The sequence below is a fragment of the Aspergillus ambiguus genome (genome assembly GCF_047715705.1).
Source record: "Aspergillus ambiguus strain CBS 117.58 unplaced genomic scaffold BDV59scaffold_5, whole genome shotgun sequence".
Taxonomy (NCBI): Eukaryota; Fungi; Ascomycota; class Eurotiomycetes; order Eurotiales; family Aspergillaceae; genus Aspergillus; species Aspergillus ambiguus.
The window spans coordinates 931,751-957,631 of NW_027395518.1; the positions used below are offsets into that span (position 1 = coordinate 931,751).

General features: G+C 55.4%; 10 protein-coding genes across 10 annotated transcripts; 7 read left to right on the top strand and 3 right to left on the bottom strand.

The window, feature by feature from the left end:
• The first annotated feature begins 522 nt into the window (after nucleotides 1-522).
• On the top strand, nucleotides 523-963 carry BDV59DRAFT_172603 (uncharacterized protein). Its single transcript, XM_073688737.1, has one exon. The coding sequence runs from the start codon at nucleotides 792-794 to the stop codon at nucleotides 957-959; it is 168 nt and encodes a 55-aa protein (XP_073551073.1). The 5' UTR covers nucleotides 523-791; the 3' UTR covers nucleotides 960-963.
• Nucleotides 964-3,015: 2,052 nt separating this feature from the next.
• BDV59DRAFT_132748 (uncharacterized protein) lies at nucleotides 3,016-6,583 on the top strand. The gene is made up of 2 exons (XM_073686999.1): nucleotides 3,016-3,187; nucleotides 3,358-6,583. The coding sequence occupies exons 1-2, from the start codon at nucleotides 3,170-3,172 to the stop codon at nucleotides 6,430-6,432; spliced, it is 3,093 nt and encodes a 1,030-aa protein (XP_073551074.1). The 5' UTR covers nucleotides 3,016-3,169; the 3' UTR covers nucleotides 6,433-6,583.
• A 457-nt stretch (nucleotides 6,584-7,040) lies between these two features.
• BDV59DRAFT_132753 (MFS transporter) lies at nucleotides 7,041-9,360 on the bottom strand. The gene is made up of 4 exons (XM_073687000.1): nucleotides 8,672-9,360; nucleotides 7,499-8,617; nucleotides 7,360-7,438; nucleotides 7,041-7,295 (listed from the first exon to the last, which is right to left on the bottom strand). The coding sequence occupies exons 1-4, from the start codon at nucleotides 9,082-9,084 to the stop codon at nucleotides 7,125-7,127; spliced, it is 1,782 nt and encodes a 593-aa protein (XP_073551075.1). The 5' UTR covers nucleotides 9,085-9,360; the 3' UTR covers nucleotides 7,041-7,124.
• Nucleotides 9,361-10,783: 1,423 nt separating this feature from the next.
• Nucleotides 10,784-13,681, top strand: BDV59DRAFT_132768 (uncharacterized protein). The gene is made up of 2 exons (XM_073687001.1): nucleotides 10,784-12,838; nucleotides 12,898-13,681. The coding sequence occupies exons 1-2, from the start codon at nucleotides 10,986-10,988 to the stop codon at nucleotides 13,139-13,141; spliced, it is 2,097 nt and encodes a 698-aa protein (XP_073551076.1). The 5' UTR covers nucleotides 10,784-10,985; the 3' UTR covers nucleotides 13,142-13,681.
• A 1,301-nt stretch (nucleotides 13,682-14,982) lies between these two features.
• BDV59DRAFT_132789 (uncharacterized protein) lies at nucleotides 14,983-16,536 on the top strand. Its single transcript, XM_073687002.1, has 2 exons — nucleotides 14,983-15,072; nucleotides 15,130-16,536. The coding sequence occupies exons 1-2, from the start codon at nucleotides 15,063-15,065 to the stop codon at nucleotides 16,365-16,367; spliced, it is 1,248 nt and encodes a 415-aa protein (XP_073551077.1). The 5' UTR covers nucleotides 14,983-15,062; the 3' UTR covers nucleotides 16,368-16,536.
• A 1,107-nt stretch (nucleotides 16,537-17,643) lies between these two features.
• Nucleotides 17,644-21,681, top strand: phoC (putative cyclin dependent kinase inhibitor Pho81). Its single transcript, XM_073687004.1, has 10 exons — nucleotides 17,644-17,891; nucleotides 17,981-18,065; nucleotides 18,125-18,247; nucleotides 18,303-18,353; nucleotides 18,405-18,545; nucleotides 18,604-18,651; nucleotides 18,705-18,722; nucleotides 18,775-21,022; nucleotides 21,080-21,249; nucleotides 21,304-21,681. Coding segments are annotated over exons 1-10 (3,102 nt in total). The 5' UTR covers nucleotides 17,644-17,889; the 3' UTR covers nucleotides 21,520-21,681.
• Nucleotides 21,682-21,842: 161 nt separating this feature from the next.
• Nucleotides 21,843-22,628, bottom strand: BDV59DRAFT_199515 (uncharacterized protein; the record flags this gene model as incomplete). Its single annotated transcript, XM_073693380.1, has 2 exons — nucleotides 21,843-21,994; nucleotides 22,049-22,628. The coding sequence occupies 2 exons, from the start codon at nucleotides 22,626-22,628 to the stop codon at nucleotides 21,843-21,845; spliced, it is 732 nt and encodes a 243-aa protein (XP_073551079.1).
• A 374-nt stretch (nucleotides 22,629-23,002) lies between these two features.
• BDV59DRAFT_199516 (mitochondrial 54S ribosomal protein uL3m) lies at nucleotides 23,003-23,975 on the top strand (the record flags this gene model as incomplete). Its single annotated transcript, XM_073693381.1, has 2 exons — nucleotides 23,003-23,795; nucleotides 23,878-23,975. 2 exons carry the CDS (start codon nucleotides 23,003-23,005, stop codon nucleotides 23,973-23,975), a joined length of 891 nt encoding a protein of 296 aa, XP_073551080.1.
• BDV59DRAFT_172615 (cytochrome c oxidase assembly factor 1 family protein) lies at nucleotides 23,775-24,972 on the bottom strand. Its single transcript, XM_073688738.1, has 2 exons — nucleotides 24,386-24,972; nucleotides 23,775-24,304 (listed from the first exon to the last, which is right to left on the bottom strand). The coding sequence occupies exons 1-2, from the start codon at nucleotides 24,845-24,847 to the stop codon at nucleotides 24,212-24,214; spliced, it is 555 nt and encodes a 184-aa protein (XP_073551081.1). The 5' UTR covers nucleotides 24,848-24,972; the 3' UTR covers nucleotides 23,775-24,211.
• Nucleotides 24,973-25,106: 134 nt separating this feature from the next.
• BDV59DRAFT_199518 (uncharacterized protein) lies at nucleotides 25,107-25,849 on the top strand (the record flags this gene model as incomplete). The annotated part of the gene is made up of 4 exons (XM_073693382.1): nucleotides 25,107-25,194; nucleotides 25,245-25,306; nucleotides 25,359-25,680; nucleotides 25,755-25,849. 4 exons carry the CDS (start codon nucleotides 25,107-25,109, stop codon nucleotides 25,847-25,849), a joined length of 567 nt encoding a protein of 188 aa, XP_073551082.1.
• Nucleotides 25,850-25,881: the final 32 nt, after the last annotated feature.

The window sequence follows — 25,881 nt, forward strand, 5'->3', positions numbered from 1 at the left end:
TATCCCGGCCTGTGACGAGGCGACTATCTGGTTGACAATCGTGGCTGGTGTAGAACCGATCTACGCACCTGTTTTTCAGGTCTCTCTGTTGGATAGGATTGGATTCGCCTGGGACACTCCACAATGCGATGCTTCCATCCAAAGTGCAGAATTCTGCGGCGGGAGATTACTGACAGTGTTACAGATGCAAGCATGAAAGGAAACACGACAGACAGCCCGGTCGGGCGTAGTTGATAGGATGTTGCAGGGATTGTGGAAATTGAGTTGCCCATGATCAACGCTTGAACAGTTGTCCATGGAACCGTGCAACCCTGGCTCGTCGACCCATCGACTCTAGTCTCGAGAAGGGAAGCGCTGCTGCCATCCCCTCTAACGGTGGAGCACATCCCTGCCGGTCGTCCCTGGAGACCTGCATCCCTCCCTCCCTGTCTGGGTTGACCGGGTGGACTGGACCGTTTGCAGGACAACCGCTGTCACGAAAGGACAAAAAAGCCCCAGGACCAAGGTTCTCCTTGGGATACCCCTTTGGTAGTGCTATTCGAGGGCCATCGAGGGTTGCTGCGCAGCAAGGGCGGCAAACAAGGGACCTACTTATTCTGAAACAAGGGGAGAGGCAGAGCTCTGACATGGGTCGATGGTTGCTCAAGATATCGCTTCGACTAACCACGTCGAGCTTAGGTCGATAGACATTAACTTTAAACCGGCCGGGATGTGTTGGGGCGGTTACGAGTGCCACGCATGACTTGGGGGAATTCCTATCAATATTGTTGACGTTTGAAGTGGTATTGGGGATGCCGAACTGCCCTAAGTGGATTGAGTCGATTCCAGATGGTTTCAGATTATGCCGTCCTGTCAGTGGTGTCTGCAAGGTGCCTAGGAGGGATGGAGTTTGTGTGGTGATTATTGGCAATATATTACTGCGCGCAAGACTCGATAGTCATTGTGCTGGTAGAAAGTAAGGACTTTGCACGGAGAGGACAGGAGTAGTGGATTGGATGTGGAAAGGCGAGTTCTGATATGAGGCCTTAACGGATGGAGTAAGCGTCGCCTCATCGGCCTAAGAATAAGATCTTTCAGCCTCCATCGCGGCTGAACAAGGTTAGGGTTCCCTGGCAACAGCAGATAGACCGCATTTCGTTGGCCGTACGGGGAAGCCCTCGCGAAGATTATCCTACTATTTGTCACGACACGGGCGCCTAACCCTCCCCAGCAAAATGGCCCCATCGGCGATTCCGGAGTCGACCGATGATCCATCCTCAGGTCGGAGATATTTCCCTTCGAGAACGTCGCATGGCCACGTTCCCGAGAGAAAAATTCGATCTATCAGGGCCGATCTGCCCTTTGGCCTCCTAAATAAGCTTACCATCCACCGTTGGCCTGGTATTTGACATTTGAAAGATACCGGGGCCGTTAGTGGGAGGGATATTGCTTTTTATGTCAGGTTACTGGTCCACCGTATTAGTTGGCCGTCGTCATGACGGTGTATGTTTACTCTGAACGAATTGGATGGGAAATTAGAAAATGGCGAACAGGCGATCTGGGTGGGTGATGCTGTGTCGTCATCTGCTGGAGAAGCGGGAAATGAACAGGGAACGTCCGAATCAACGGGGAAAGAGAATGGGGACGGGAGGGAAAAAGAAAGGTTGGGATAAAGGAGACGAACGTGATCTATCCCGCTTGTTCCCTTCAGAGCCGTACCTTGGAACCGAGTTGTGACAAACGGTGGAAATGGTTCGCTTCCATGGTTCGTACCGAGCTCAGTTCCGACGATCGACTTTGCGCGGATCGATGTATGCATCTCTGATCTGGAGTTCACGACGGAGACGAGTTCCTGGCTCTTGGCTCTTGGACCAGGAACAACACAGGCTGGTCCTCAGCCAGCCGAGGGGACACGGAGGGAGTGGGGATGCAGCGACTAGCCGCGGTACCACTTTGGATCCAGGAAGGATCGTCTAGGAAATCAAGCTGGGAGGTGCACTCGTACGTGTTATATTTACGGGCGGATGGAATCCAAGTGTGTGACGAGTTTTTTGACATAGGGTTATCGCTATCGAGTATGTATAGTTTCCAGGATGAAGGGTAAGATTCCCGGAATAATACAGTCATGGAAAACAGGAGCTGAAGATATCGAGATCCACTAGTTTTGGGCTGGGCCGATGGAGGAGGAGGCTGGTTGGTGAGTATTATTGGCAAGAGGAATAACCCCGTCAGAATCCCGATCCTTTATTATTATTGTTGTTGTTGTTGCGGTTATTATTATTATTATTATTATTATTATTGTGGTCGATTATTTTCCCCCTCACTGGTGGTTTAGACGAGGGGATCGTGCACCCTCGTCCCTCACCTGCAGCATCACTATGGGAATTGTTTGAGGATTGTTATGGTGCATTGATCCGTATTCCGATATTTACATCGGTCAGTACTAGGTAGGGAGGAGGACCTCGTAGGTATGGGATATAGACAAACTGTAGTACGTGTTTCCATCATATAGTCTACCTACCTCAGCTGTATTCTTCCAGATTGAGCTTCTCCGTAGATATTGCGTCTATTGATCTTCAGTCTTCCTCTTCATCGGTGGCTGCTGGGTGGACACTCCTAGCGTGTCCATCGATTGGGTTCTGATTTAGTTTGCCCGCGCGACTCGACCGTCGCAGGGGAAAAGGTGGCCGTGTGTCCCACTCTGGTGCTGGATCGATGATCTCTTCTTACTCCGTCGGGTGGTGGTGATTCTCTTCGCATACCAGCCTGTTCCTCTTCCTGTTCGCTTCTCTTTTCTTCTTCTCATCTTCATCTACTCCTCCTCTCCTCCACCCATACCCATACTCCCTCATACTCATTCATTCCTTACTCCATCCATTAATTACATTCCTTTTCTCCGATTCCGCCCCCATTCTTTTGCTCCCCTCGTCCCCTCGTCCCCTCACCTCCTCCCTCACCACCAAAACACCCCGTTTCTGCTCCCCTCCTTCATCCTCCCAGTCCGCCTTCTCTCTCATTTGAGTCCCTCCTCCATTGCGACCACCTTCTTCGTCTCCCTCTTCTCTCTCCAGATGTCTCGGTGATCTTTCATGCATGATAATGCAGACGGGTTGGCTTACATGTACACCCTCCTCGATGTCGCCAATCTGAGCTTCATCGTGTGCATGTCTGTCGCCTGCCCTCTCTCAGAATGGAGCATGTATCAACGGTGAGTTCTCTTGCCATCCTCACCCTTTTTCCTCTTCGTCTTTCCTTTGCTTTTTCTTTTCCTTGCTTTTCCTCCTCTTCCTCTGACGCGCCGTCCCTCTCATGCGGACTACCCCAACCACCCACTTCCAATCGTTGGAACTCCCTCATGCTGACCCCCGTGGCTTTCAGTTCTGTGCGCTCAGCACCGTCGGAATCGCCGCCTCCGGCTTTGCTCTCGGTCGCGTAGATCGAGATCCTCCCAAAACGGGTCGCTTCCGAAAAAAGACCTCCCCTCTGCATGATCAGTGCGCACGCGCGACAGACGGGCCCCTTTCGCCGCTATCCGATGCCCTCCCGCCACAACTCCCCCATTCCATCGCGTCCCCAGGAACCGGGACTGCACATCCGCCAAGTCGAACTCCTTCCTCCGCAAATCGAGATGGTCCTCTCCAGGAAAACGTTCCGGAGGCTCCCCCATCGCGCCGCAAATCCTCCTTCGCGGGGATAATTTTGCGTCGCCGTGGGCAGACCTTATCAATCCCGCCACCGCGAGCCTCAGAAGATGCGTCCACACCATCGCAGTCCCGCCGTCCATCCTCTTCCTGGGTCCGACGCCTCTCCTTTCAGCCTGAGAATCGTTGGTCCACCCAAAGCCCCGTATCGCCGTCGTTCAATGCCGAGGGTTCAATCATTCCCCGTCCCGCAAGCCAACGACGTCCACCCAACAAGCTGGTCAAACGGCCTCCCTCGCAGCCTGTGAACAGCCCCGTCTTCGGGTCGGCGCCTCCTTCACCTTCGGTGCCAGGACTCTTGCGGAGACCAGCCACCAGTTATCAGCGGTCTGAGACGCAAAAGCACAAAGCAACCCACAGCCTCACTTTCGAACCAAGCCTGGTAACCAACTCGCCCGTCACTGGGTCCCAATCCGAATATCCCCTCAACAATGACGTATGGCAGCCGTACTTGAAATCCAGCTTCGACGAGCTGTCCGACAGGCTGCTGCGTCGGTTTTCAACCGCAACAAGGCCCAAAGATGGAGGATTCCGAAGAATTATTCCGCATGTTGATTCCATTCCCGCTCTTGTTTTGTCCACATCCGTCTCGAACATGCGGCCTGTGACAGAGGCTAGCGTGGATGCATCAGTGCCAATTTCCCCTGTCCAGTTCCGTGACCCGTTCAAGCCCCCGGGCGCTTCATTTCATCCAGATAATATTCATCCCCCCCACCATGAAAACGAACCCCCAGTTCCTCCGCAGAGTGTCTCCCCGGAGGAGCCAGAGCCCAAGGCGCCAGTCGCGAACATAGTCCCCATCGATACAGAAACGATCGGCGACCCTTCCTTCTCTCGCCCGAAGAGAAGGGCGATTTCAACCCCCTTGCCGAACTGGCCAAAATCGGAAGGTCCCATCTTGGTCCCTTCCCGGCAACATGAACGGCGCAACATCACCGATCCAAATGTTTTCCGCCAGCCTTCGGCCTTGTCGCATTCTGAAGTGCCCGTGTCCCTCGTTCGTGGGAGGATGGCACCGCGACAACGACTGACGCCGTCGTACTCACGATTCGATAGGGAGACCTGGCCGCGACCCTTGAGTTCGGATACCGCCGCGATGTCCTCGTTCCACGGTTCGATCCGCCAGCGCCCTAAAAGACACTCGATTGCGGCGTCGGACCCCGCCTCGACGATCATTGGTTCCGATGATACTCGTATCTTCACATCGGGTGAAGAAGACGAGACCGACTTCTTGAGCGACACTGCTTTTGACTCCATTCGCACCCATTTTACGGCCAATAGCAGTGTGGGTCTGCGTACACCTCGGATCGAAACCATATTCGACAAGGGCTTTCCGCCAGGCTTTGGAGACGACAAACCACTCACCACCGGAGATCTATGTTCCTTCGAGTCCCGGCCGGATAGACATGACTTGTATTCCCGCTCGGGTTCGAACCCGATGTCAGTCTCGCTTGAGCCTCGCGAGGAATCGGCCCTGCACGAAGACGACAGCAGGATTTCGTTTCCCTCGGATCTCACCGATGAGGAAGACGCGCGCAGTCTGGTTGCAGCTTTACCTAGTGAAACAAATGTCTACTTTGGGAGTTGCGGCCGCTCAAACACATCACTACAGCCCCATGCCCCCGCGGAACGTGATCTTTTGTTCGCGTATAGAAGACCTGAGATTCCGTTAGATTTAAAGGATTCCGACTCGCGCAGTTTCGCCACCGAAGCGGGCGATTCGTGCCCTAAACTGAATATTTTTGACTGGTCCGAGCAGCCAAAGAATGACCGCGAGAACAACGGCCCAGATGGACGTCCTCGCACAGTTCATGGGAAGCATGGCCCGGAATCCCGCGGTAGCCGCCCACCAGGACGCAAAGCGCCGACAACGCTGCATCTCCGAAGCCAGAGTGTGCCTGTGTCGAGGGAGTCAACTGTCGCCAGCGAAACCCGCCAAGCGTCGGGCAAATTTGGCACCTGGGGCTTGGGTAGTAAGGGCGTGAGCGAAGACTGGGACAGCGACTTTGAGTTCGAGGATGCAGATGAGAGCGCCATCGGCGAAAACCTGAAGCCGAACAAATCGCTCCCCTCCCGTGGCATGATGGTCCCACAAGCGATCATGGAGAGGCAGGCCAGTCTCCACGGTCAGTTTGGGCAAGTGCAGGAGTTGACCTTACTCGTGGAGGAGCTGAAGCGCCTTCGTCACCAGGCCAGCTTTTTGGGCGTGGTTCGTGGACCGTCCAGTGAACTGTGGAAGGAAGCCGAAGGCATTGTCAATCTAGCGACGCTAGATGACGAAGACAATGACCACTCCCCTCCTGGCTCGCCGTCGTCGCTCACCTTCAGTTTTGATGACTCGGAAGGCGACTCATCGAACCTCAATGACCAACGGGCCAGCGGAGGATCATGGAATTCGGAGCAGTTCAACCCCAGTCCTACAACCCCGGGGCCAGATATCAAAGAAGACTCGTCCAAGCCACACTCGGTCTTAGATCTGATCTATCAACAACGCGCATCCCAGGACCCCGCCCTGATGAGTTCTCATCTTGCACGATCCAAGAAGCTCCCCTTTGACACCCAGTCCTTGCGTGACCTTGTCGTGCGAGCTGGCGTTGTGACTCGTGCGCTGAAAGAGGTGGTCCGCAAAGCGGAGGGGGTTTCTGACCCCGAGAAGAAGCCTCCTCCTTCCGAACCCCCGTTCAGTCGAATTTTTGATCAGCCCTCCTCATCGGATAATTTCCCTCCTATAGAAACTCGCTGCATTGCATGAGCGTCTCAAGAGTATTTTCTTTTTTTGTGACGGCAACTCTTCACGTCTATTCTTATTCCTCCAAAAGTTTGAACACGAATTCCAGCATGCGAGATGATACGACCCGACGATTCGTCCGTCCTTCCCGACCTGTCCGAGGCCTTCCACTATTGACCCAGGGTGATTGATGCCCCTGGAGCAACCTTTCTGTTTGAATAGGTCTCTCTTTTTGTACAAGTGAACTGTTGGTGTACATTCCCCTAGGGACTTTGTATGTTGTGTGTACTGTGGGTGGTCATTGTGATTTATGTTGGTATGGTTTCTCATTCTCTGGGCCATCTTGGTCTTCGCTTTTCTTTTTTCGCTCTTTTATGTTCCCACGGCCGGTGTACGGATATTTGGTTTGATCTGTGAAAGAAGAGGGATATATTATGGGATAATGGCGTGTATGGAACATCAGCATTCGTGGAACGAATCATGTCACTTCTAGACGGAGTCTCCGAGCCCGGAGTAGTAATAGCAAGACTTTCGAACATTATGTCCATGGTTGTATGTTCAGATGGAAACAGAAATAAGTATTAAGTACAGGCAGGTCAGTTATCTATTATCAAAACCGGGTATCCTCAGCAACTTTTTAAGGCATCGCGTAAGTAACTCATCAATCGTCAAGATTATTCATAGTAGGTAAGTAAGAGATGGGTATCACGCGCTGGTCAGTCAAAGTGGTCATCGTGAGCCTGGGCTGTGGCGCCGTACTCCGTTGTGAACTTGCTTTTTTCGCGGATCTTCGCGCCATACAGGTAGAAGAGCAGCGGCATGGGCATCAGGACGGCGGCCACGCAGCCTAGCAACGTCCCGGTCCAATTAACGCCTAGCCCGTCGAACTGCAGGAGTTAGCATTCGCTCGCATATCGATGAGCAGGGTTGTAAGCGAGGGAGGTGCCATACCATGTACGTTGCAAAGAGGGGAAAGCCAGCCCCAGCCAGGGAACGGAGGATGCTATTTGCCGCTAGGGCGGATGCAGCGCTGCGGAGACGTCAGTTTTTTGGCCGGGGCAGGTGGCCATCGTACAGCGGGGAAACGTACAAGAGCAGGTATGCGTCAACGATATAGTTGAGGCACTGGAGGAAGATGCAGAAGAGGCCAAAGCCGGTGAGGAGTCCCGACACGGTGGGCACGATCCAATGGATGTCAGCGGTGTATCCTGACCAGCCGAACCAGAAGAGACCGGCGGAGAAGGCGACGCCGCCCAGGATGGCCGGCGGCAGGCGCCACTCGGGGATGGGGATGCCGTGGTTAGCGGTCAGTTTCCGGTTGTAGGACGGCTGCTGGGCGACGATGAACAGGCCGCCAAGGAACTCGCCGATGATGAGGCCGAAGTAGGTCAGGCCGCTGAGGCCCTTGTTGAAGCCGTGGATGCGCTGGAAGACGATGGGGTAGGCGGTCATGAAGAGGTAGAGCAGGCCATGGAGGAAGGCCATGTAGATGCTCAGGAGGAGGAGGATGGGCTCGGTGGCGAGGATGCGGAGCGGCCGGCCGAAGTTCTTGCGGACGAGCTCGCCGAAGTCGACCTCGATCTCCTCCTGCTTGGCGTGGATGCCCCAGTTCTTGGTGCGGCGGCGGAGCTCGGCGGCCTTCTCGACGAGGATGACGGGCGGGTAGGACTCGCGCACGAAGAGGAGGTCCAGCGCGAAGGCGGACGCGCCCATGATGCCCGGGAGGTACTCGGTCCAGCGCCAGCCGAGGTAGCTCTCCACGAGGAAGCCGCCGATGAAGGGGGCGAAGAGCGGGCCCGTGAACACGGTCATGGTGAAAATGGTGATGGCGAGGCCGCGGTGGTAGTTGTCGTACATGTCTGAGAAGACGGCGGCGACGACCGCCATGGGGCAGGCGCCGAAGAAGCCCCCGAAGAAACGACAGATGATGATCGTCTGGAGGTTCTCGGCTGTCGCCACGGCGAACTGGAAGACGGTGAAGCCGAACACGCCGATGAGGATGGGCAGGCGCCGGCCCAGCAGCTCCGACAGAGGGGAGAACAGCGTCGGGCCACAGGCGAAGCCGAGTACGTAGAGCGAGAGGCCTAGCGTGCCGACTTCGGTCGAGACGTGATACTGCGAGGACACGGCAGAATTGGCCGCGGAGTAGATGCTGCTGGTGAAGGTCGAGTTGAACGTTGTCCAGGCTAGGAGCATTGACATGGCAATTCTATACGGACAGGGTCAGATGTGGAGAGTCTTTGGGAGATGAGGTCCGACTTACTTCTTCTTGGTCGGCCAGTTTTGGGGGTGGAGGGGATCGTCCGGCCCCGCGAATTCGACCACATATTCTTCCTTGTCCGGCAACAGAGGCGGATATGGCTTTCCTGCTCCAAACTCGGGCAATGGACGTCTGGATGGGCGCGGTTTCAGGGCGCCGACGGTGGCGCTGTGTTGGCTGCGGTGGGTTGCGATGCGACTGAGCGCCGTCGGGTGTCGTTCTAGACCCGCGCCGGGTTGCGTCTGCTCAGTCTGGGTGCGAGACATGTAATCGATCTCCTGGAACTGCGAAGACGCATTGGAGGAGATCTCCGAGAGGGAGGACGAATCCGACTGAGAGTCATGGCTGTTGTGGTGGGAAGTATAAGTGGTGGAATGCCTGGAGCCTTTCTCCAGATCCCGCGATGTTGAAGCCATGGAGGTTCTATACAGAAGAGCGGGGTCGAGAGGGAGGAGAGGGAGGGAAGGTTGTCAACCTATTATTCAGGCCTTATTCAAGAAAAATTTTCCAACTCCAAGTCTCCAACCGGTCGAGTCACCGCTGAGCATTGACACCTGAAGGAGCCAAGACCGTCGGCGGAGGCAATTTTCGATCCTGAAGCTTTTCCGGCGGATGTGCCCGAACCCTTTTTGCCACCGCTGGTAGCCAATTTTACCCCCTTTTACCCATGGCTCCGGTGTAGATACTCTGGAGTAAAAGCTCTGGAGATGTTTGGATCACCCTGGCTGTCGTCCATGGGAGCAATCCGCCACATACTTCGGCGACATAGTTCCGTCTTCGGACGATTCTATTCCCGGAACTGACCGCAGGTGGAGTTTTACTGCATCGGGGGAGACTTGGAGACTGTCGGATCCAATTGTCAGATCGGATTTCACAGTATGAACGTGGACATCTGGGATGCCTGGTGGTGGCGTGCAGTCGGACAATTCTCCGATGCGGTCGCTTAGAGGGGGAAAACGTCGGGTGACGTCATGCCGAGGGCTTCACTGAGGAGTTGGTGATCTGGTGTAGGATCATCGATGTTCCTGGCCATCTCCGTCTAAACAGACGATTTAATATACATATTGTAGTACTATCATCTCATATCTACTTGGTAACAGGCTTAAGCTTAGCGGTGGAATGTCTCAACTTTAACGCCGGTAAGAAGCCAAGATGCGGGAGGACTACGATTGGTGGTGCAAAGGCGTTAGGGTTAAGCCAGGAAGGGAGAAGTGTCAATCCCACTTTCGTTGTAACCCCGGCGTGATCCTTACTGATGGTCGCAGGAAGACTAGGGATTGAGGATCGGACGAGATGTTGATGTGATCTACCGCGTAGAGTACATGTAGTAGACAGTACCTGAGTTCTCCGTACATAGGTTGAGTACTGCGTAGGTACCTACATAACCAGGAAGATACCTGGGGAGAGTACCTACCTTACTACATACTGCGGACTGCGTACTGTATGGGAAAGAAGAATAATAATAGTGGAGCCAAATAAAGAAAGAACGGGCGATCCCTCTGCTGATTGGCCATGAACCCTGCCGGTTCCTGACACTAGCCGCTCTGGGCGCCCCACCTGCCGAACCTGAATTTTCAGGGGATTTTATTTTCTTCCAGTGAATTTCCAGGAGATCTCTATAGGTAGGGACCTAGCTCAGGATATCTACAACATGGATCTACGCAGTATATCTAGCTTAGGTAGAACGAGTGAAGCGACACCTGTCATAAAGGAATATCATACTGATAGTATGATCTGTGTGATAATAATAGAATCTCAGGACCCAACCGTTCATCTCCTCCGTAATAAAGATTGTCGCTCAGGGGGGAACCCATGCAGGAACCCCCAAGACCACGGCGAGATGACAGTACCGTACAGCATCCCCCCTCGCGAGAGAAGACTCCGTGCTCCCCACAGGAGTTTAGTGCCATGATAGGTGCTCGTCTAGACCACTCCCTCAACCAACCAAGAGACCCTCCAGGGACTCCCTCAGTTTCTTCTCCCCGTCTCTCTCTCTCTCTCCCTCTCTCTCATCCTGTCCATCTCTCCTTCCTTTCCTTTCCCATCCGTCGTCATTCGTTTCTTCCCCCCCAAGAGGACGCCTTCCTCGATACACTCCCTTCGTACTTCGCTTCATGGTCTAACCTTTTGTTGGCCTGCCACTCTTTAGGGGGATTCACTCCTTCATCCCCAAACTCACCTTCTCGCCTCGCCCATCACTTGTCCTCTCTTGGCTGCCCGTCGATCTACCTGACCCATCTATATTCCCTCTACTGGCTGGTCCTCCCTACGTCTCTTCATGCTCTACGAGTCTCCTTGAACCACCTCGAGGACGACCATGCTGCGTCACCGGCATCGTGCTCACCAGCACGCGCATCTGGTGGCCCGGTCGCCCCATGAGCACGACCAACCCGTCATCGCTGTTCCCGGCCTCCCCGATCTCGCGAAAAGAGCCCCAATGCCATCGTCAGACTCCGATAACACCTGCACCGGCGACTCTAACAAGTGTGAAAAACCAACGAGTACGACAAACACCACCACCTTACCCGTCGTTTTCGGTGCCGTAGTCCCCATCGTCTGTGCCATCGTCGTCCTGATCTACTTGCATCGGAGGAATGTGAACAGACTTCGGCGTGAAGATGCCAACGACAAACATAAATCGCTGGACTTCGGGTTGGACATGGCCCCGACCGCCGGAAGCAAGTCCATGCGGCAGATGGAGAAGCCCCCTGGTGCCTATGTCCACGGTAAAGGCATCTCGATGGACATCGGCCCCAGCCCGTACCTTCTTCCTCCCGGTTTTCATGGCTCGCATGACTCCCTGCATTCCCTGTCGAGATCGATGGTCGGCGATGACGACAAGTACCGGCCCGCTGCCTCATTCTTCGGGGACAATGCCTCCATTCGCTCTCACCCACGTGGCTTCCACGATGATGCATCGAGTATCACCGGCTCGACACGAAAGGCTGGCCTCGCCGATGACATGAATCAGGGCCTGCTCAGCAACGCTCAACGGATGTCGCGCTCCTCTCCGCCCTTGTACAAGAACAGCCCTCCCAATGAGACCCCTATGCAACTTCCCCAACCCCCGACAAATGCGGAGTTTCAGCTGGACTTGCCCCGGAGCCCTAGCCCGGCTCTGATCCCCGGAGCCCCTGTGATCATTGAGCCAACCTCAACGGATTCGCACGGTAGAAACGAGAGTGGACCGGTCCATGGACCTTCACCGTCCGTGGACAAGTCCTTTGACTCCAACACGCCCGCCGAACACCGCTTGGACTTTACCCTTCGCGATTCATTGCCCACTCAATTGGGCGAGGAACCAGCTCCCTCGCAAACGACCTCTGTTCCACCGCGAATTTCCCTCCCGCTCAGTGACGGCGGCAGTGATTACGGTGATAACCGGAAATCCCAATTCATCATCCCGGAGGTGAATGTGCATGGAACCGATAACTTCTTCGGGCATGACAACGGCTCGGCTCAGCCTGACATTCCTCCCACGCTCCCCGAAGAGCCTGCAAACACGAATCTGGCGGTCGACCCTCGCCGTAACACCCGCCGGTTGACTCTCGGACTCCGGCCCTTGCCCCCAGAGGACCCGTCGGACAACCCCGAACAGCGTGCCAACCGCATTCGGTCCTTCTACAAGGAATACTTCGACGAGAGCAAGGCCGGAAGAGAGACTACCTACTACGAGGACTACGGCCCGGAGTTCTATCCCGACGAGAGCTATGCCTACGACCCGGTCACTGGGGAATACTTCGATGCCGTACCGGCCCCATTCGCCGAGCCGATCAATCGACGTGCGATGACACCACCGCCCCGTGCACCTCCTCGGTTCGCAGGACCCAGTATGCACATGCCCAGTGGCTCGATGGGTGGCTTTAGCGATCGTTTCATGTCCCCGGGACCGCGAGCCTTCTCATCAGCTTCAGGGAGACTGCCCGGTGCTCGGGGGCCCCGGCGGCCTATGCCTCCCCCCGCGCCTCTGCAGATCCTTCCGACGCCTCATATGCTCAAGGACGACGCGATCATGTCGGCCATTGATTTCGCGCCCGTAGGCGGTTTCAAGGACCAACGGGAAGGACGGCCAGAGACGCCTCTGGGTGGCGTACGACCATTCAGTCCCGGCATGAGGGCACATACGCCTCTCGCCTCGGCGTTTGATGAGCTTTCCGCCATCCCAAGCCCGTAAGTTGATGACCTTCCTGAAAGACGGGAAAGACTCCGTCAAGCTGACCGAATTACAGGCATGCGCTGAGAAAATCTGGAACGTATGACAACCTCGAATTTGCTCCTCCCCCTCGTTTCAAGACAGGTGATACGGCGAGCGACGCGGGTAGCATCCGCAGCAACCGGACCGGAGTTTCGATGGCACATCTGTATAATATCCGCACTGGTGCGTACCGTGTCAGCCGCTTGCCGCCCGAAACGGTGGGTACGAAGCAGGACTTGATGTCTTCACTTCACCCGACGTGGGATATGCGGAAGTAGATCGCGACACGGTTGTTTGAACTGGCATGTTCTGTTTGGCGATGTCATGACACCCTGATTTTTATCCTCATCTTGTGGTGCTCACCCCCCACCACGTTACGATCTATCGCTTGTTTGTCCCTTCATCCATCGGTGCTACGTTTCTGGAATATGGGCCGATTTAGCAATCGTTTGATGTCAACGGCGTACACAACATACAAAGGCTCTTTTTGTTTATTTCTTGCCTTTTCACTGGTTGAATGCCCTTTTCCTTTTTTTTTTTTCCTCTCGACCCATCTGCAAATAGTGACAATTCTGGACAGATTGTCTGTCCAATGGGATGGTTCCAGCCTGCTAGAACTTGGGTGGATCCGGGCGTTTGGAGGGTTGTCTGTATTCTTGTGCACAATTGAGGAATTCCCAAGGACGAATGATCGTAGAGATGACCTTGTAGCAGATGACAAGAATGGGGTTCGGTGAGACGGATGACTTCACAATTACGAGAGAGGGCAGGCAGGCACGCGACCGAGATACAACATCGTCATTGTGCTCAGACCGAATGGAGCATGGTGGCGAAGTGCGAAACACATGATATTCTGCCTATAAATAATAAAGGTTGAGATGACCTAACTCGATCGGCTCATATGCCACTATCCATGGGACCGACGGCCGCGGATCCATCCGAGGAACAACTGCTGAATTGTTGCAGCCGAGAGGAAGATCCATGGTTCATCAGGGTTTACACGACCGGTATGTACAGATGTATGTATGTATACCGGAAAATTAGCCCCTCGTTGTGGACTGAAATGAGGATCGATGGTGATACGTCTGCTGCATGGTGAAGTGGATAAGATATAGGAGGCTGTATCGACGGGTCCTCCGTCTCCTGTTATGAAAGAATGCATCATACTCCAGCCGTAGTGTCGGCATTTTTGTCCTGTTCGGGGCCTGCACTCTTGTTACCGGTCTCTCTCCGAATTGGCGCCATCATGGATTCGTTCAGGATGTATCCCCGGTATCAGCAAACTCAAAACGAATCGCATTGGACTGAATTAGCCCATTCTGGACATTCACGGTGGACCGTTAGACCTCATTCTGAACGAGAAAGGAATGTTCGGGCTGACGGGATCGGACTTGGCCTAGACACGATCGTTAAGAATAGATAGAATTTTCGAGTGGAGGTCGATGGATGCCGATCGCAGCGACGGGTGTATTAGTAGTATTGGTTTTACGCACTCAGGAACGGAACGTCCACGGGCATTCTGGGAACATCTTCTACCTCCTCTTCGGACTGGGTACCTCCATCGATGGGACAATGTAGTCTGAAGACGTTCATCATCGAATAATAATAATCATAATAATTAAAATTCAATCGACAAAATAAATAAATAGAATAAATTAAAAAGTACGATACAACCGCCACTCCATCCAGTCCGGATGCAGTCAGAAATTGGCCGTTCTCTCTCCACTTTCTCCCTCCCCCATCGCTTTTCTCTCTTTCATCACTCCATCCACCCTCATCTCTCGCCTCTCGCCCTTACGTCGCATCCGGACTCGATGCCTGTCCACCGGGTTTAATTTCTCGCGACGAACCCATGCCATTCGGATCGTTTTGGGTATGCAAATCCTTCTTCCCCCTACTGTTTGGTCCCTCTGTCCCGGTTCTTTTCCCCTGACTGCCGGTTCCCAGGCCTCCCATCAGCAGATTCCTCGCCATTGTCTGCTGTTTTGATGCTCCCAATCTCCCGTCCTCCCTCTCCCTTCGGTGGAGCCTTCTTGTGATTCTTTCTCTGTCAACTACTGCCACTCCTTTCCCCGTTACCGTAGCGATAACTTCTCCCGTCGCGCATTGGTGTCTCACCCCCGATCCTCCAATCCCGACCCTCCAACAATCGCGTCCTCATAATCCGCGCGAGTCCCTCGGGGACAGTCTGCAATCAACATGGCTTCAGGTATGTCACATCTCCCGGCGAGTTCTCACTACATGTTCTAACGTCCTGGTGCCGCAGTCCTAGGAGCGGCAGCGGCAGCCGTAGCGGATGTGACGTCTCCAGGCGCCCCAGATGCCGCCGCCGCAACCACCACGGGTGCAGGACAGTCGGCGGCGACAACGACATCGGCCGCAACGACAGCCGATCCAGCCACCTCAGCGCAGCCGACAACTTCCTCCTCCTCCTCGACAACCTCGTCATCTTCGACAACAACGTCCGAACCGACCACCACCTCGCAGGTACCAACGACCTCCTCGGTTCCGACAACCTCGTCTCAACCCCCAACTTCCACCACCCCCGAGCCTACCACGACGCAGTCAGCTACCACCACCTCTGAAATCTCCACGGCCACTTCGTCCGGCCCCAGCGGTCCGGAAACGCTCACCATCACCTCCACCGACACATCGGTGCCGACGACCGCTGGCAACAGTGGTGCATCTACGACCACGGCCGGAGCGGCCTCTACCACCACCACTGCTGCCGCCGCTGGAGGGGGCGGTGATTCAGGGCTCTCTGCCGGTGGGACCATTGCCGTGGCCGTGGTGGTGCCGGTTGTCTCGGTGGCTATCATCATCCTGGCCGCGTTGTACTTCTGGCGCAAGTGGAAGGCCAAGAAGGCTGCGGAGGAAGAGCGGCGGAAGGAGGTGGAGGAGTATGGCTTCAACCCGAACAACGACCCTACCCTACCCCCGGTCATGGGCGGTGCTGCCTACGAGCCCAAGGACGATGTGTCGGGGTACCGCGGCTGGGGCACTACCTCGGCGGGTCGTAAGGCGTCCACCAACCTGTCGAGCGGCGCGGGCATGGGGCTGTCCATGTCGGAAGCGGGAAGCACGCCGGGCTACCAGCATGCGGCGACGCCCAGCGATGGTACCATCCAGTTCTCGGAGGGACAGTTGACCGCTGCGGAAACCGAACCTGTGGGAATTCTGGGCGCAGTACCGGTGTCCGCGAGCAACAACCGCGCGGGCGACATCCATCGCGGCCCGTCCAACGCGTCGTCCGCTTATTCGGCCGCCAATCGGTCGGATGTTTCCGAAGAAAGCCACATGTCTGCCAATCATCCCGCCGGGGGGTACTACGACGAGAATCCTTACTACAACGACATGCACCAGCAGTACGGCGCGTATGGTGACGGCCCGTACGTCCCCAACCAGCCTGTTATCCGTGACGTTCAAGCCCGGCGTAACACTCGTATTGAGAGTCCCGCGGTATTCCCCCGCTCTGGAAATGCTGGCATTGCGCAAAACTTTTGAGCGACGCGTTGGAGGCTTTTCTTTCTCTTGACCGTTCTTAATTGAGCATTGAGCGTCGACCCTTCTAGACTGGAGACGCCTGTCTCTTCTGGAGACGGTTCTTTGGGGGTTGATCAAAAGCGAACGCATAATTGCTTTCTTTCCCTCACGTCTGAGGCTGACTCGCCCGCCGTTCCTCACACGGCAAATGACCGCTTTCGCTTGACGTTTCTTTTGTGATAATCTCATACCCCGGGGATGAATTGCTTCATTCTATCGTGTGTAATTTCAGAAAGGATCATGAGTATCCCAATTCCTGATCCCACGGATCGTTTCATACGCTGTTTATTCCTTTCCGCTATCTGACTGTTCTATATATCCCGGATTTGCCATCGTTTCTCTTGTCCTTCTTTGGATTTTTTTTTTCCCTTCGTCTGGTTTGCATTTGTACAGCTGTATACGTTGCGATGCGAACATTGTGCTTGTCCATTCGTTTGGTTGTTGGGTCTGGATCCGTTGGTTGTCTGTTCTGGCATCTACCTGTTGATATCGAGATGCATTGCGAGTTAGTGAATCCATCACGTAAGATGCATTGGAGTTGGGAGTAGATCTATATAACTTAGTCATAGTCCCGATGGGATGGCCCAGCACCTGCCGTAATAAGCACGGGGCACGTTGAACGGGCGGCGATCGTGGTTGGCCAGGCGGAGGCAACGTGGGCAGACCCGATCCGATGATTGGCCCGGCCGCAGCTCTCCAACTTCTCCCAAAGCAACTGCGCCTCCAGCCAGCACCACCAACCATAAGGTACTGATACTGAACTGCTGCTGCTGCTACTGCTGCTGCTCCTCATTTCCCCTTCCTCACTGCCTGCCTGCCGGGCTTCCAGTGCCCCGCACGTCCGTCTGGCCCCTCCAGGTCCAGTGACTCGCTGTGTCTGTCGTCTTCGGGTCGTCCAGTAACCACCCGCCGCCCTGCGTCAATTGCTACCATTACCACCACCGCTCTGCTCTTTTCCCATTCTCTCCCTCTCCTCATCGACAGAGACATGCCCCTATAGACTTCTCGCTGCAGCTTATCCGATGTCCTGCATTCTTTCTCCCTCTTGATCCTCCGGTCATCTCCGCGACGAACCCCCCCACCTTCGTCTATACGTCCTACCAGCTAGCTGAGCTTAGGTACATCCGTTGCCCGCCGGGTTTCTACAAAACTTGAAGTTCACCCAGCGCATCCTCGTCTGGTCTTCTTGACTTGCTCCAGCCTTGTCGGGTCTGTCCGTCATATACACCGACGACATCCCGCATATCCCGCTCCTCCGGCTACCCGCATTGGGAGCTACACCCCTCCAAATTCTTTCCTCGCCGTTGCGTCCCTGTCGCACACACTCCTCCAGTCAAGCTCTACCTCCTCCGAACTCAGACCTCCTAACTACCTTCCTATTGGTAGTCTCTTCCGGAGGATACCACTTACCCGAAGTGGGGCCTACATTGCGACTGAGTGAGGGACAGCAAGTCTTGCGCTTGCTAAGGAAAAGCTTCTCAAGATGTGCGTATCACCTCAGACACGACCTTCTTGCGCCCCAAGACCATACCGGTTCTATGCGACGGCCTCTGAACGATACTAACCTGATGCAGGAAGTTCGGCAAGCAGATCCAGCGCAGACAGCTCGACCTCCCGGAATACGCGGCCAGTTTTGTAAACTACAAAGCTTTGAAGAAGGTCCCTCCCTCTGCTGAATCCCGCACGATGTGGCCTTTCAAACTGACCCGTGACCGTAGCTCATCAAACAACTGAGTGCGACCCCGAAGATACCCGCCCAGAGCGCCGCAGGCGAACCCCAAAATGTCCCGGAAGCCCAGGCCGCTCTTCGCGCGAACAAGGAGGTGTTCTTCTTCCGATTGGTATTGGTCCTTCCGTCTAAGCAGTGTGAACTGCCCCTGTTGACGGTCCGAATAGGAACGAGAGATAGAGAAAGTCAATGCGTTCTACCTGCAGAAAGAAGCCGAGGTTTGCTTCTCCGGGCTGCGCGCGCGCTCTTGCATGCTGATCTGATCGTAGTTCTCGCTGCGGCTGCGGACTCTGGTGGATAAGAAAAGAGTCATCCAGACAAGGGCTGTGACAAATTCCAAGGCCCCCGCGAATTTTGTGGCCCTGTTCGAAGGGTTCCAGCAATTTGATGGTGACTTGAATAAACTACAGGTGGGTGTCTTGCCGTCTGGTGTGGGTTCTGGGTCTGACCATTGCATCTCCGCTCTAGCAATTCGTTGAGATCAACGAGACGGCCATGTCGAAAATCCTAAAAAAGGTTCGTGATTAGAGGATTCCTCTCCTTTGTTTGACATAGCTGACCGGAAATAGTGGGATAAAACTTCAAAGGTGCGCTCCACCGCCGGGATCTCTGCGGATCGTGTATTGACGTCTCCCGTAGTCTCGTATGAAAGAACTCTATCTCCATCGCGCCGTCGAGGTACAGCCCTGTTTCAATCGTGATGTGCTGCGGGATTTGTCGGATCGAGCGACAACGGCGCGGTTGGAGCTCGAAGCGTGGGCGGAGGGTGAGAACATTCAATTTGATGCTGTTCGTCCAGCGGATCGCATGGTTGTTCAACCATTCGGCCCCGATGAAGACGATTTAGACCTCCAGATTCTACAGTCCGCCACGACAGGCAACCTCCAAACGCTGCGCGAGTGGACTGCCAAACTCCAGTCTACTCCGGACGCCCGCGATCGCGCCACTCGTACTTTCCTAGCCGCCATCAACGAGTTTTCGGACGATGTCCTGCAGGTCCTTCTGGAGAGCGGCCTGGTTGATGTTTATGCCGAGGATGATATCAACGAGCGCAATTGCCTACACGAGGCCGCAATCTCCGGTCGGGAATTTGTGTTCAAGGCTGGACTTGCTGCCGGCGTGGATATCTCCCGATCCGACGTGTATGGTAGAATTCCCCTACATTATGCTTGCATGCACGGCCGTGTGGACATGGTCCGCCAGCTGTTGGCTGCAGGGCCCGATACGGTCGATATGATGGATCACGACAATTTCACCCCTCTGATACACAGCATCGTGAAGAATCAGCTAGCCTGCGCGGAGCAGCTCCTTTGCAACAACGCCCGTATCGACCCGGCATCGGAATCCGATCACATCCCATTGAACTTGGCATGTCAGCATGGGTCGCTACCCATAGTGAAGATGCTACTCGAACGCCGGGCACAATTGCTTCCCGACGCGGAGGGCCTCTATCCTCAGCACATGGTGGCTCGCGCTTCGCAGTCTCCTCAGTTACTCCTGCTGCTTAAGCAGCATGGGGCTGACATGAATCAACGAGACAAGTTGTACCAGTGGACGCCCCTCTTCCATGCAGCCAGTGAAGGCTGCGTGGATTGTCTACGCACGCTTCTTGAACTCGGAGTCGACTCCGATGCTATCGATGAGAAGGGTCTCGCAGCGATGTATTATGCGGCATGGGAAGGCCACCTCGAGTGCATGCTCCTCCTCTGGGCTGAAAGGGCCAAGTCGAAACCCCCGCAGAGACCACTTGATATCATGAACGGGTTGAAACTCCAAGGGCCAGGTGCACCCCTCGACTCACAAATGACGGACTTTACCACGTCTGACAACATGGATACTGCGGATGGTATTCCGGACTTGGAATTGCCGCCGCCTATCATCCCGCTGCGGCGTTATGGGCACAACTTCCTGGATAAGAAGGTCTTCGTCCAGATTCTATTCGACCCGGGCAACTCTGGTTCGATATCTTTTGACCAGGCCGGTCGTCATCCGGCTGCTCGCCTAACCATCTCCTCCAAGCTCTCCGATCTGATCCCGCGCACCATCATGCTTCCCATCCAGGAAGACTCTCGGATAATATCATTCCAGGTGGATAACCTGGAGACGTTCGCCGTGGACTTTGAAATCTTCCCAACGTTTGGTTCCAAAGTCATCGCCAAGACAGTCGCTCTGCCGGTCGTTTTCAAGGCAGAGGAATCCAGTACTGGGTCTTGCTGTCTGCCGCTGTTCGATCCTCGGCTTCGTTCCATTGGCCAGCTGCGCTTCGGCTTCCAGGTTATCAAACCTTACCACGGAGATCCGCTCGAAATCACGCACTTTGCTACGTACTGGAAGGCAACAAGTGCCGTCGATTCGGAACACAACGGATTGGTCACTGGATCTAGTCTGACTGGCGATCATGTCCAACTGTTCGTGCAGCTCACTAGAGATGGGATCCCCATTCTCCACCCTCGATTTACCGTCGAGCACCACGGCATTGAAATCCCCATCTGCCATCTCACCTTGGCCCAATTCCGAGCCATCGGCGCGGAACGGGGCGTGGATCCAGCCGAGATGGTGCAATTCTTACAGACCCGCGCGGTTGATGATTTGGCCCAGGCACATCGCATCCTGGCAGCGTCGTTCCTTTCCCTGAAAGAAGTGTTCCAACATCTTCCTCTCGGCGTCAATGTCAACCTGTCGATCCTATACCCATCCGCCGTCGAGGAGCGGGCATTGAACATGACCTCATTGTTAGATGTCAATAGCTTCGCCGATGCCATCCTGACGGACGTTTTCGACCACGCCCGCGTTGCACGAGAGAACAACCCTGACTTCATGCGGTCTGTGGTATTTACTTCGTACAATCCGAACATTTGTATTGCCCTGAACTGGAAGCAACCTAATTGTGAGTTTGCGCTTTGACTGACGCCTCGACCACCGCATACTGACTGTCGCCTTCCAGATCCCATCCTGCTTTGCAATGACCTGGGCCAGATTCGAGACTTGGCCCGTGACGTTGGCTCGCTTCCGGATATTGATAGCAGCGGACGAGCGTCTATGTCTATCAAGGAATCGGCCCGGATAGCACAAAGTAACAACTTCATGGGCTTAATATGCCGATCGAGTCTCTTGGTATGTTTGCAACATGCCTCGTCCTATGAGGGCGTCTGCTAACGGTTATTATAGAACGTTGTGCCTGCTCTTGTCGAGACGATCAAGGAACTCGGCCTTGTCCTCGTGGCAGACACGTCGGACGAGGTTGAGTCGCCCGAGCAGAAAGAAGCCCTGACCGCTACGGACGCAATGGGCGTGGCTGAATGGGCGTACCGGATGCCTGATGGGGTGAACGGGGTGATGAAAGCAAACGGCATCCTCAGATTCAATGATACGATTGACATGTGATGGGGTTCCCACGGACCTTGCATTTCCGGCGCATAGTTACTACGGTTTGGTATATATCCGGGTTGAGAATGAGACTTGATTTGTGCTTTATTCATTGAACCATTTGTCTGGATTCCCTATGTTTGCTCACATCTATGTAAATGTCCTTTCGACTGGCTTCGTGCTTTGGGAGATGAATGGATGAATGGATGAGTGGGGAGACGCCGTGACGGGCATCTGTTGAATTGATATCTAAACACTAATGTACATCAAACCGTTATGCTTCTCTATAAGATTTCCAACATCGCTATGCTACAAGTTCTTTTCAGCCGGCCAGCGGGGGCTTACATGCCCCTCGGCTTGCCCTTCACGAGATCCCAACCCCAGTGTCTCAAAGTCTTGACGACCTTCGGAGTAATAGCTGCAGTCAGGGGCACCCGGAAGACGATCAGGCTCTTGTGGATCGCATAGGCGAGGACAAGCTGGGTCCACAAGCCTGGAAACGTTAGAACCCTACACCAGGGAAACAGGGGGACGACAAAGCACATACTCGCTTCTTCACCGGCCTTGTTCTTCTTCTTCTGTTGCTCCTCCGCCGCGGCCTCAGCAGCCTCCTGCACCTGTCCCGACGCCGCCGCGGCCTCTAGCGCCTGTTGCTCCTGCATACCAGGGAAGACGGTCCCGGCGGCAGCCTTGAACGAGTCCACGACGATCTGTTCGTAGTGACCGATGCGGTCCGCGCCGAGGAAATGCACCGCCGCGAAACAAAACGGGAAGTCCATCGCCGACAGGAGCAGGTACACGCCCAACGCAGACCAGCCGTACTCGCGCGACAGCATCTTCAGCCGCGCCGACAGCGACGTTGGCTGCGCGGCGGCGCGGCGAGGCCCCGACGTCTGGAAGAATCGTGTCTGGGCGCCCCGGAACGGGTTCTGTGCCGAGTGCAGTCGCCAGGGCTGCGCGGGGTGCGGATGGCTGGTGCTGGCGCGGGAGAAGGGTCGGCGGAGGATGAAGGAGTTGGAGGGCTGCGGGAGGCGCGTGGAGCGGAGCATTGGGGTCTGGAGGAGTTGCCGGGTTAGGCTGGTTGGGTGGGGGAACCCGCGGGTGAGCATTGAGGGTCGTAGCGACATCGTGGTGGTGTATAGAGGTGAGGATATTATTGCGCAGTGGGTGCGGCTTGCGTGGGATTGTATATATTATGCGGGAGGAGACGCGAAACGGCCAAACGGTATGCTATAAGACAGAGAAGTAGGATAGATGCGTAGCAAACGAGTGGTTGAGCAGGGAGAGGGAAGAGATGGAAGAGAGAAGATGCTCAGCCGCTCGGTGGTGACGTGCATTCGCGATGATGATGATTTTCTCGGCCCGGCGTGTCCGACTGCAATCGATCCTCAGGCACCCAGCCTCACCGCCTTCAGGCTCGCCGAATCCTCTCCGCAGCCTTTGATATCAAAAATCTCGACCGGCCGGACCAGACCAAATTCGCTATCCCACGCAACGCACCATGCCCCCCCGTCTGCCAGCCAGCCTGGCACGGCTCTCCCAGGCGCTCTGGGAGCAGCCCCAGCTGATCCGCAGTAATGCCCCCGTGCGGTCCTTCGGTATCCGCTCGTTAAACCCGCCCAAGACCTCCCGGTTCAACGTCGGCCGTGACCTCCCCGTGCTCAAGTCGACGCCCACCGCCGCCCTGGACCGCAAGGCCAACACGCTGCCCCTCCGCACCGGCGCCGTCGCCATCAAGAAGGGCATGACCGGCGTGTACGACGCCGACACCGGCAAGCGCGTCGCCTGCACCGTGCTGCAACTCGACCGCGTCGAGGTCGTCTCGCACAAGACCCGCCAACAGCACGGCTACTTCGCTGTCCAGGTCGGCGCCGGCTGGAAGCACCCCAGCAACGTTACCAAGTCGCTCCTCGGCCACTTCTCCACCCACGGCGTCTCGCCCAAGAGACACCTCTACGAGTTCCGCGTCAAGACCGAGGACGGCCTCCTACCCGTCGGCCAGACCATCCCCGCCAGCTGGTTCCGCGAGGGCCAGTACGTCGACGCCCGCTCCACGACGAAGGGTAAGGGCTTTGCCGGTGTGATGAAGCGGCACGGCTTCGGCGGTCAGGACCGCAGTCACGGTGTCAGTTTGACGCATCGGTCGCTCGGTTCCTCCGGCCCCGGCCAGGGCGGCGGTTCCCGTGTGTATCCCGGGAAGAAGATGGCCGGGAATATGGGCAATGAGCAGAATACCGTGCAGAATCTGAAGATCCTCAAGGTGGATGCGGACAATGGGATTGTCGTCGTTCAAGGTATGGTCCCGGCCCTGGCCTTGTGCCTGGCTGCACAATCGGGCTCTGAATATGGGATTAGATATGCTGACAGACGAATTAGGTGCGGTAAGCGGGCCCAAGGGCTGCGTCGTCAGGATCCAAGATGCCGTTAAGAAACCGTGGCCGGAGATGGCGCAACCGGCCGAACCCACGGCGTGATTGTTCTTTTCGGCGTGTTTGAAGATGTACTATTACACTACCTATCCTGTTTTCTAGAGCGGCGTCTGTATATGATACATAAATGATATCCTTTTCCCTTCACTGCCTTGACTACTCGCTCGCAGCCGTAGCAGCCGAGCCACCCGCTAAAAACGAACCCCGGAACGCCCGATATAATGCATGAGACGACATGTTCGTAGATGTACAGAAACGCAACGCACATGCGTGCGCGGAGCTCACTCGCTCTGGCGGAACGGGTCACTGCCCTGGTCCAGAAGTTGAACCACAGTTCCGTCCTCGGTCTCCAGACTCCATTCTTCGGTGCGGAACTGCAGAAAGCAAAAAAGCGTCAGTCAAACCGGCGACATGGGCAATCAAAAAGAAAAAGCAAAAAAAGCAGGACAACGAACATAGCTCATCCGGTCGGGTCGGATACTGCGAAATCTCATCTTCCCTTGGGCCTTGGTGCCCTTCACCCAAAACGAGATGTTGATGCGTCCATGCAGCTGGTTCATCTCCCCACTGATCCAGGGGATCTGCTGCGCGAAGTAGATCTCGTCGCCCAGGATGTCCCGCGCGCGCGGCGACGTCCGCAGCGCGTACAGCGTGCTGCTGACCACGCTCGACGACGATTTCTGGTAGTTGAAGATACCCAGCATGGCCGCGCCCACCGCCACCGCGAAAATGGGCAGCGTTCGCATCCATTTCCGGTCCGTTCCCACCGAGGGAAGCTCCCGGTCTGCCCGGCGCTCCATCAGGGGACCCGAGTTGGCGCGCGGAGCGGGGATCAGGCTCCGACGGGGGGCTAGGCGACTGCGGGAGACGGGCAGTCGTGGGACGCGGATGCGCCTTTGCGCGGCCTGTAGGGTCATTGTGGATGGTCGTTGGCGAGACGAGGGTGAGGATTCCGGGTGGGAGGTGGGTGGGTAATATGGTTGTGTTCGTTGCGAGAGGTGGTCGGAGTTGGGAGGAGTCGGTGGTTAAAGTTGGATTTTGCCAAACAAGACAAACTCCCAGCTTAGGTGGTTGTATCATAACCCCATCACGCGCTCGCCCACTTCCCTCGCTCGGTCTTGGTGCATCGATGCTTGGCTGCTCTTTTGCTACGGCTATTTAATCTAGCAACGATCCATGGCTACGGCGCGACTGCGGAAGGCCTTCCGTTACCCGGATGACTCGGAGGATGATGGCCAGGCCCGCGAAGAGCTGGACGAAGAGGGTTGGTCTGCCTAGTATATCCAGCTTCGGTGTCTTTCTGACTGTTTTCAGAGCAAGATCGGGTGATCCAACGTCTGCAGATGCAAAATGACAGGCGGAACTCGCAGTACAGTGTAATAGCGTCCCGGTGTGTTCAAGCGGCGTCTGGTCTGATCAGAGATATAGATTATATTCGCTATTCTCCCGCTCTTTTCGACCACGGTGTTTGTCCCGTCGCTCTTTTCCAGTGGATCTACCGTGCGCGAGTTGTTCATATCCTTCCTTAGCATCTTGTCTTTACTGGCAACGGCCTACGCTATGAAATATCTCCCGCTACGGCATCCGGATCCCAAGGGCAAGAGACCTGTACGCAATCCGGACTTCGCGCGGATTCAAGAGCTTGTTCTGCCTGCAAATGCGGCAGTATGCGGGCTGTTGACATTGATGTATCTTTTTTCGTCTGCAGAATTATCCAGTATACCGTCTTCTGCGCCCTTAATCCCTGCAGGTAGGTCCACCCTCTCCCAGATTCTATTTCTTTTCCTTTTCGATAGAGGCAGCCAGAAAGCTCATATCCTACAGCTATGCTGATAACCATCGTCATTGCCCGGCGGGTGATGATCTCGGTCGACCTGAGCCATCTTGAAAACCTTCGCTATGACTACAAAGGCGCTTAGATTCTGACCGGGTGGTCTTCCGTTCAAGCACG